Here is a 10,343-nt window from a genome sequence, read left to right as displayed (position 1 = left end):
TACTACATTACTTTTATAATCAAGAGGCTAATCTGATGTAGCAATCTTTTCAAAAACTACACTTGGGCTGCACATCAGCTCCTTGCAGGATTCTGAGATAAAATGGTGACGATGACATGAAGTCCTAGTATTTCACGAATATGCATTGAAAATTATGTCCCTGGATTCGTTGTACATTTGCTGAAGGTAACGATACAACTCTTGTACTGTTGCAGCTATCATTGTGGACTTGATGTCATGGCATTGCACATCCAGAGTGAGCTCAATTTGAATTATGTGGCAGTGATGTGTTTATGGAATAAATGTGTCTATAGAATGTCCTTCTCCATGGCACTCACGTAACAGTCTCAGTGAAATGATTGATTTGACACAGTTCAAGGCTAAATCTCATCAAAGCCCAGTCGTCGAAATGTTCAAATCTGATATTGCAAACATTCATAGTTTTACTATGACCTGTCGATTTGCGTCCATTTTTTTGTACAGTTGGAAAAATTCTTAGATCATCAGCAGATAAAAGCAGAGTGTACAAATCACAATTCACATAACATTAATCACCGTGTTTCTGCATTTCATATCGATATGGTGCACACATTAATTTAAATGATTTATTCATGTCTTTATGCATGAAAATCCGGTGCACCACTCACATTAAGCCAAAAATCAATATTCCTATCGTCACTGTCATATCAGTTGATTGTTCACTTTCGATATCTCTTTTGTGACAAATATTGCTTATATGATACAAATACAATGAAATATTTATCTTCAGATAGATATATTATTTGATTATATTGGCATTAACTACCAAATAGCCTGAATAAAACAAATAAATAAAGCAAGAAATATTTATATGAGCTCCCCAGAGCTGTATCTTTGCACTGCCTTTCAAATCAAAAATGAGTTGTTTGTATATGTAAAGAGCATATTTTGTGGGTTAAAGGGGTGTGTAAAAATTGGTATAGCAGAGGATATAAAATTATATTTATTAACAAACGATGGACTCTGGCGGAGCTAGGGGGAAGCAATAGGGTAAACTTAGTGTTTGTCCCTGGCCACTCAGGGATCTGAGGCAATGAACAAAAAAATGGTTCAAATGGTTCTGAGCACTATGGGTCTTAACTTTTGAGGTCATCAGTCCTCTAGAACTTAGAACTACTTAAACCTAACTAACCTAATGAGATCATACACATCCTTCCCGAGGCAGGATCCGACCCTGCGACTGTAGCGGTCGCGCGGTTCCAGACTATAGCGCCTAGAACCGCTCAGCCACCCTGGCCAATGGCAATGAACAAGCCGAGAGATTGGCCAGGGTGGGGACAACGACTCCATTTATTGGAGTGGAATCTGTCCTGACAATCACCAAGGCTATGATCAAACTAGAACTATGGAACTGGCTTAGGAAAAAGCACACAGAATATTAGACCGAGTTCCACAAACAAAAACGTGGTAAGGTAATAATGCCCAAGCCATGTTTAATCCTGGGATTGAACAGGAAAGAGATCAAACACATAACTGGACTGATGACTCGCCATGGGAATTTCAAAAAACACCTACACACAATGGATATAAGGGAAGAAGACCCTAAACGTAGGATTTGTAACCAGGGTGAAGAAACAGCATCACACCTAATCTTTGAATGCATGGCATTGGAGAGCAAAATAAACAGAATCTTCAGGGCAAGTAGACCTGAAGAAAGTGTGTCTAACAAAAAGACTGGCAAAGGGACTCCTTGTGCTATTTAAGGGCATTGGTTGGCTTTAATAGATATACAGGAAGCGATACCACACAGTAAACTAGGTTTCGGTGTGGGCAGTGGCAGGTTAGATCTGAGCTGTTTTAGCTTCCCTTTCAAGATCAAATCAAATCAGTTCAACCAATGATGCCAGCTTCAAAAGCTAAATCTTCTATTAATCGAATTCAGTATGACCTCACTCATTCATGAGCCAATTAGAGAAGATCTGTGTGCAGTGGCATACTAACCAACAGATGGCATGTAAGTGTTATATGCAGCCACGCCACTCTTCCAGAAGTTAAGAATCTTATTGTATTCTTTGACATAGGCAATTGAAATAACTAATTTTTATTTTGACAGCTGCCACATCACACTCAGGAGCTATTTCCTGCATATAATCTACAATTTATACAAAGTTTGGTCTCACGAATCACAAAGTTTATATGACTCACTTTTTTGGTTACTGGTACATTTATTAAGTTTAATTATTTATTGATGCATAAATCTTTTAAGATTGTGGGGTATGTCATTAGTTTTCGAACATTGCCCCTCTCTCTGGGCACTCCCCCTCCCCCCTCACTCTCCCAGACATAAGCACAGCTGCAGAAAATCAAATATAGGCTGCTAGTTCTGTAGTTCCAGAAGCCAGAAGCTGCAAAGTGTACCAGTTGACTGCTGTTTTCAGTTTCTTTATTAATAAAATGTGAACACACTGAAATCGAATGGAGTATACAAGCGATTACTCCACAGTAATTGTGACAGAATGCTTGTGTTTCGAAATACTGCCACCAGGGAGCAGTGGTGGAAGTAAAGTGGCCCAACAAAGTGCAACCAAGATGAACTTTTTGACAAAAGTTGCACCTCTTAAGTTGCGCTACCAAAAACTGGGAGTTCACACATGCAGCTGCACTGTAACTGCAAATTGCCGCTACCATATGTTAACCCAGATGTAGTCTGTGGTTGCAACCTTACACAGAAGACTACCATAAGCTTTGGCTGCCTGCTACCACAAAGTGCTATGAGCTGTAGACCAAGGCCAGCCCAGTGCACCCGGTTGGTACTGTGATGTAACAAAATAAAAGTGATGTTGTTATTCAGTGGAAAAGTTGGAATTTGAGATTTCGCTTACTGTTTTATCAATCACAATTGGCGCAAGAATCATGGATTGACCATTGTCATAAAATATTGCATTATGAAATGTGAACAGTATTTACTTGCAGTTTCGTGTGGCTTGAAGCAGTCACAGCTAGCATTCTATTGATTAAGAAATTGCATTATCGTCTTTCTAATTACTTCATGATCGTAGATACGATCATACCCGATTGTGAAGTTATTCTTATGACAAAACAATTTCCTAAGGGACCAGAAAGTCCTTAAGGGCGCAAAAACAACTGTAACATCACACAAAAGGGAAATACAATATTAAAGCTGATGCAAGAAGACGATAAAACAGTTTTCTTTTTGTCAATGTAAGACGTACGTTGGACTGCTGATCTTGGCGTCTGTAATCTTAGCAAAATGCATAATTAAAATGAAAATAATACTGAGGAGATGATAGGAATGAGCACTGCTAAATGATCCAATATTTCCAGAACAAATATTTATTATAACTAAAACATATATCGTACCTTATGCTTAGTACTACAATGACAGTAGATTTTTATGTCTGTTTCATGTCCATTGAGCGCTCTTTTATATAGCCATTGTCCTTTTGAGTCGTCCGTGCGTCGTCACAATAAATTATAACAGTTCTTCATTTTTTCACTTCACTCAAACTTAGACGGAACACGTTTTTATACATTTAGTGAAAAGTTAGATCAGACCGCCACAAACCTGCGTCCGTCTTACTTAAGAAAAACAGTACAAGTCTTTAGCGCTCAAGGCTTCATTTGTTCTCCAGCGAACAAAATAGTGAAGGATCGCATATCTATCCGTATTTTTCTGTTTATATTGCCGCTGCCTGCTTCATTTACTGCATTTTTATATTTTCTCCTTTCATCAGTTAAATTCAATATTTCTTCTGTTGCCCAAGGATTTCTACCAGCCCTCATCTTTTTACCAAATGAGGCGAATTGGAAAGCTGGAAAACTGACCTGTCTCATTGAGTGAAATTTCATCATTTATCTTAAATACATTTTCTGCATAAGTCTTGTTCAGAACAATTGTTTTCTTTATTTTTATCACAACATTGGCATCTTCACATCTAGGGCGTATATTATTTGTATGTAAGTAAATAAATAAGAAATCAATAGACTGAATGTGGATCATAATCATAGGGAACAAAAGTCTGAAAACATACATGCAGTGTAACCAAAGTACCAAACCGGCTGTTTCGTTGAATTTTACCTTTAGTTTATTGTCTTTAGCATTTGATTAGCAAGTGTATAGTAATGTTACATAAGCTGCCATCTATGTGTGTCGTCCACTTTCCTTGGTGCTGTTAAATGGTCTTGCACTGAAGAGTTCAAATAGATGCTAGGAGCAATGGCGTTATAAATCTAATTTCATTGCACAGTACCTTTAGAAATAGGTTAGCTTGAGAATTTTCGGACGCTTGGAAAACTATATTTTCCTTAAGTTATCGGCATGAAAGTTTTGGATACATAATTTATTTCGTACCGAATCAACGTTTTTGGTTCACAGTTAAGCCAAAGACTACATCACCCATGATTTTCATTGTATATGAACGCAAATAAACTCGTGTTTTTGAGAATTTTCGAAAGCTGTCATTGTCCTTTGCGTAATCTATGAGCTATTTGTAACAAATCGGCGTTTGTGATTTGGTTACTGCAGCAGATTTTCTAATTATCATATTGTGTTACATCAAGTTTTCCCTTAAAGAGGACTAGCCCTATATATTATCTGCATTTACTGTAAATTAGCTTTGTTTTTGGGTTAGCTAACAACCATAGTTTTAAGAAGCTAGCAGTTTTTACTACTGGTTTTTGTGCTGCCTTAATAGAAATCTCAGTTTATGTATCTACTTCAATTTTTATAGGGAATTAGCAACTTCTTACTCCAGCGGATTAAAAGATATCAGCAAGCTTAATTTAAAATTATTTGTTCACTGCCTTGTAATGCATTGCACCAATCAAAATGCAGCTACACTTTGAATACTGTTCTCAAACATGGGATGAGTCCGTTGACGTTTGTAAATAGCAGGAAATCGCCCTGACCGTTGTCAAACGATTGACAGCTGCTGCGAATTTGTGTGTTGGAGGAGCTCTCGAGAGTTGTGTAACTGTGGTACCTGTACCAGAGGTACCTAAAGTACTATTCTCTTCTGTGGACCCTGCCTCCTCTGTAGAAAGTACAGGATCTGTCACTGCCCACCTGCTTGACTGTGAATAACATGTCAGTGGTAGATCTAGGCGTCCTGTACAGCATGGATAGGGATTTGAGAGGACTCAGGTTGTTGTACCAATACGTCTAAACAACAAGTCTAAGGTGCTGTCTTTCACTGAATCTGAAACTGAGCCAGTGGGACTCACTTCACCTTTTTTGGGAAACCTCTTTTATCCGGTGATAGAAGGAGACATACGCAAAAGGATAGGGGTCTATTAATTGCCTGCAGTTCAAAGGTAAGGTGAATGATTATATCTCTTAGGAAAATGGCATCAAGGGGCAGGAAAGGGCACCAGATGCTCTCAGTGTATATGCTTGGGGCCTCATTCAACATGTTGAAGAAGCTATCCCAGCAGCCACTGAGGGAACAGGGTGCAACCAACTGAGATTTTGGTGCACATTAGAACAAATGATGCCTGTCGTCTGGGTCCGAGAAGACCAACCATCCACTTGAACTTTTAACGAAGCTCATAATATGCAGAATTCTCCCCAGAATCGATTGTGGCTCTTTAGTTCTGAATCGAGTGGAAGGACTGAACCAGAGACTTCGAAGGTTCCATGACAAGCTAGGCTGCGACTTCTTGTACTTGCGCCATAGGATTGAGAACTGTAGGGTCCCCCTAGATAGGACAATTAATTCGGAAAATTACAGTTCTGTTAGTGGTGGGTGTGATAAGGCATCCCGTGAAACATTACTAAATGCCTTCTCTGAAAACTATCTAGAATAGGTAGTTAGGAACCCCACTCATTATGGAAATGTATCGGATCTAATGGCAACAAACAGGTATCTGACTGTGGGTGGTGTGCATACAAGAGTTTTTGAAATTAGTCAGCTAATGATCAAATCCAGATAATGATAGTGGTAGGAAACCCAGACGTATCAATGTAAGATGGAAAGAAATGCCTCCCACAGGTGAGGGTCTTAAAATTCTAATGGTAAACCGCAAAGCATTCACAACAAAGAGGCTGAGTTGAAGAGCTCAAGAAAAGCACTGAAGCTCACATAATACTAGGTACAGAAAGCTGGTTGAAACCTGAAACGGATAGCAATGAGATTTTTGGGAAAAATTTAAGTGTATATCGAAAGGATAGGCAAATGGGAAATGGGGATGGTGTATTTGACACAGTAGACAAGAAACGCAAATTCACTGAGATGGAAATTGAAGCTGCATGTGAGATTGTTTGGGCAAGACTCAGTATCAGGGGTGGGCATAAAATGATAATTGGATCCTTCTATGACCCACCAGACTCATCTCCTGATGTAGCCAAAAACTTAAAAAAAAGGTCATAGTTCACTTGTATTTAAGTTACCCAATCATACTGTAATTATGGATGGAGACTTTAATGATCCAGCAATTAATTGTGAGATTTGTAGTTTTATTAGTGGTGGATGTGAGAAGACATCCTGTGAAACTTTACTAAAAGCCTTCTCTGAAAACTACCTAGAACAGATAGTCAGGAACCCCACTCATGGTGGAAATATATTGGATCTAAAGGCAACAAACAGACCTGACCTCTTTGAGGATGTCTACATCGAAACTGGTTTCAGTGAGCACAGCACGGTTGTGACAACAGTGATTACCTAAGTACAAAGGACAACTAAAACAAGCAGAAAGATATATATGTTCAGTACACCAGATACAAAATCAGTAGTGTCATATCTCAATAAGGAACTTGAAACTTTCAGCACAGGACAGGAGCATGTAGACGAACTGTGGCTCAAGTTTAAAAGAATGGTTGATCATACACTGAACAGTGATGTACCCAGTAGAACAGTTCATAATGGGAGGGAACCTCCGTGGTATACAGTCACTGTAAAGAAACTTCTAAGGAAACAGAGATTACTGCATAATAAGTGTAAAACAAAGCATAGGGCTATAGCTAGAGATGTTAAATGAAATGCATTTGGCTGTCAAGATAGCAGTGTGTCAGACCTTCAATGGCTACCATAGCAGAATATTGTCAAGTGATCTTTCACAAAAGCAAAAGAAATATTGTATGTAAAGATTGTTAGTGGAACGAAAGTTAGTGTCCAATTTCTAGCGAATGAGACACGAACTGAAACTGAGGGTAGCAAAGCAAACTCTCAAATACTTAATTACGTTTTGAAATGTTCCTTTAGAAAGGAAAAAACCAGGAGAATAGTCCCAATTTAATCCTCATACCATTGAAAAGGTGAATGAAATAAGTTTTAGTGTCAGTGGTGTTGAGAAACAGCTGAAATCGTTTAAACTGAACAATGCTCCAGGGCCTGATGGAATCCCTGTCAGATTCTACACTGAATTGCGGCTGTCTACAAGAAGGGTAGTTGAAGTTAACCACAAAACTATCGACCAATTTCCTTGACAGGAATTGGTTTTGGGATCTTAGAACATATTCTGAGCTCAAACATAACGAGGTATCTTGAACAGAATGATCTAATCAATGCCACACAACATGGATTTCGAAAACATCGATCAGATGAAACCCAACTTTCCCTTTTCTCATATGACATACTGAAAGCTTTTGGTCAAGGCAACCAAGTAGATGCAGTATTTCTTGATTTCCGAAAAGCATTTGACTCAGTACCACAACTACACTTCTTGCCAGAAGAACGATCATATGGGGTATCAAGTGAATTTTGTGACGGGATTGTGGACTTTTTGGTAGGGAGGACACAGCATGATATATTAGCTTAAGAATCATTGTCGCATGTAGTAGTAGCTTTAGATGTGGCACAGGGAAGTGTGTTATGACCCTTGCTGTCCATGTTGTATATTAATGACGTTGCAGACAATATTAATAGTAAAATCAGGTCTTTATCATATGATGCAGTTATTTGTAATGTTATACTATCTGAAAGAAGCTGGGTAAACATTGTCAGATGTTGATAAGATTCCAATGTGATGTGGAGACTGCCAACTTGCTCTAAAGGTTCAGAAACGCAAAATTTTGCACTTCACAAAACGAAAAAAATGTAGTGAGTCACTGTTGGAATCGGCCAAACCATATAAGTACCTGGGTGTAAAACTTTGTAGGGATATGAAATGGAATGATCACATATTTTCAGTTGTGGGTAGACTACAGTTTATTGGTAGACTACTGGGAAAGTGCAATCAGTCTACAGACGAGACTGCTCACAAATCATTCATGTGACTGGTTCTGGAATATTGATCAAGTGTGAGGAACCCACACCAGATAGAATTAACAGGGGGTGTTGAACATACACAGGAAAGGGCAGTATAAATGGTCACAGGTTTGTTTAATTAGTGGGATTGTGTCACAGAGATACTGAAGGAACTGAATTGGAAGACTCTTGCAGATAGACGTAAACTTTCCCTCGAAATTCTGTTAACAAAGTGTCAAGGACGGGCTTTAAATGCTTACTCTAGGAATGGTACAACCTCCTACATATCGCTCGTTTAGGGATCGTGAGGATAAGATTAGAACAATTATTGCATGCACCGAGGGATTCAAACAAATATTCTTCTTGCGCTTCATACGTGAATTGAACAGGAAGAAGCCCTAATAACTTGTACAATGAGATGTACCCTATGTCATACACCTCACGGTTGTTTGGAAATTGTAGGTTTAGAGGGAGGTAAATGCACTAAATATATACGTCAAAGTATTACCAGAGAACAAAAGCGTGCACTAGCCTACAAAAAAGAGGAAGATAAATCCAAAAAAGCTGGAAAAATCGTCGGAGGTGATGGTAAATAATTAATATGTGGCAAATGCACTGGTTTTCTTAAACTTCAAAGTCATCGGGTTGCTATCAAGTCGTTTTGCTATACTATCACAGCAAAAATTTACTGCTTCAGACTCTGCAAGACTTTGTTAAGTGCCGTGTGATACCTAAAAAATTGCTGTGGCTGACCCAAATCCCGAAAAATGAGTGCATCTGAGCTGTGACACTTTTCATAAATAATGTCTTCAAAGTTTGAGCTTTTTGGTTTCCTTCATTTCTCTTCAAAATGATTTGTTCCGGGTGTCAAATGCAACTTGTTATGATGCTTACGAAACATCTGTGCCAAATCTCTATGAGGAGAATCTGTCTGTACTAGTGATTTAATGACATTCTAAATGTTCAGTGTGCTTTACGAACAAACCTACGGCACAGTCGATAAGGCTTACTGCGTCCCGAGATAACGTGACCAGGCTGACAATGTATGTTGACAGCACAAATTGTGTACTGTGCATTTGAATACTCACTCCAGAGATCTTTCTTTCTCTGCCCTAGACACTAGTTGTTTACAGGGTAGGCAAAGATATGCAGAACAGCAGAAGCATCATATATTGTTTGTTTATGTCGTCGAACTGTTTTGAATAGTAAATGTTTTATTTGAAGTACCGAAAAGAATACAGACACTGGAAATGTTGAAGCATTTTTTGAGTACCTCAAGAATATGTGGGGCAGTTACTGGAGTGCTTACGTCCCAACCAAGCAGAGTATGTTTCCTCTACTGTGGTACATTATTTTGCATTAACAAAGCACCGCAATTGAGTAGGGTGTCTACAAATGCGCAGAAGCGTCTATGCTCATAGGCCTTTTTCAAAATTATTTGATCGAACGATTCTTTTTCCTATGAAGTCAAGAAATAAGTGACAACCACCCCGAAGAACAGATTAGGGCAGATAACAAAAAAGTTTTACCTTTTTTTAAAAATTAACTCAGATGCGTAATAACTGATTTGACATGAAATGGAAGTTTTGTCGTGTACTTTTATGCATTAATAATGTACCTTTTTCTCTACTATATTGAGATTTCTTACATATTTTTGAAGATTGTCGAGTTGAGCTGAATTCTTTGGTTTAGGTGTGTCACCAGTTATGTTGAATTTCATTTATAATGGGATCCGTCTGCCCATGCCTATTTTGTTAATGATTAAGCGTAAGTATTTGCTGTTCAACGTTCAGTCAGGCTCAAGTGCAGCAAGAATATTTCTTTCTGCACACAGAATGACAATGAGTTTCACATAGCCAATGTAAGGGTAATATAAGCGATGCAGTGAGAAATGAGCAAATGACAAACTGTTTTCAGTGCTGAAATTGAAAATTTTTACATGTTTTGGTGGCGTACCATTGCTCTCTGCCATTTCTTGGAATACGTAGTTGTGATTAGCTTTGGGCACAACAGGTTTACTTAAATTGCTGGAACCTGAATGACATTTTTGTACTGTAACTTCAGCATATTGATGGCCACAAGTTTTTGTAAAACATTGTGCATTGTAAGATTTATGATTAGATTAGGATATGAAAGGTTTGGTTACATTGTGACCACCTA

General features: G+C 38.4%; 1 protein-coding gene across 1 annotated transcript in view; it reads left to right on the top strand.

Annotated features, from left to right (window-relative positions):
• Nucleotides 1-9,271: 9,271 nt before the first annotated feature.
• Nucleotides 9,272-10,343, top strand: part of LOC126266602 (39S ribosomal protein L9, mitochondrial) — a 39,998-nt gene continuing 38,926 nt past the window's right edge. The window contains exon 1 of the mRNA XM_049970928.1: nt 9,272-9,508. Within this exon, the coding sequence (XP_049826885.1) occupies nt 9,434-9,508 (75 nt within the window). The 5' untranslated portion in view covers nt 9,272-9,433. The remainder of the gene's footprint in view (nt 9,509-10,343) is intronic.

The sequence above is a fragment of the Schistocerca gregaria genome, chromosome 1, assembly GCF_023897955.1.
Source record: "Schistocerca gregaria isolate iqSchGreg1 chromosome 1, iqSchGreg1.2, whole genome shotgun sequence".
In the NCBI taxonomy this organism is placed as follows: domain Eukaryota; kingdom Metazoa; phylum Arthropoda; class Insecta; order Orthoptera; family Acrididae; genus Schistocerca; species Schistocerca gregaria.
Note: the sequence above shows the minus strand (reverse complement) of the source record. Positions and strands in the feature narration are given on the sequence as shown.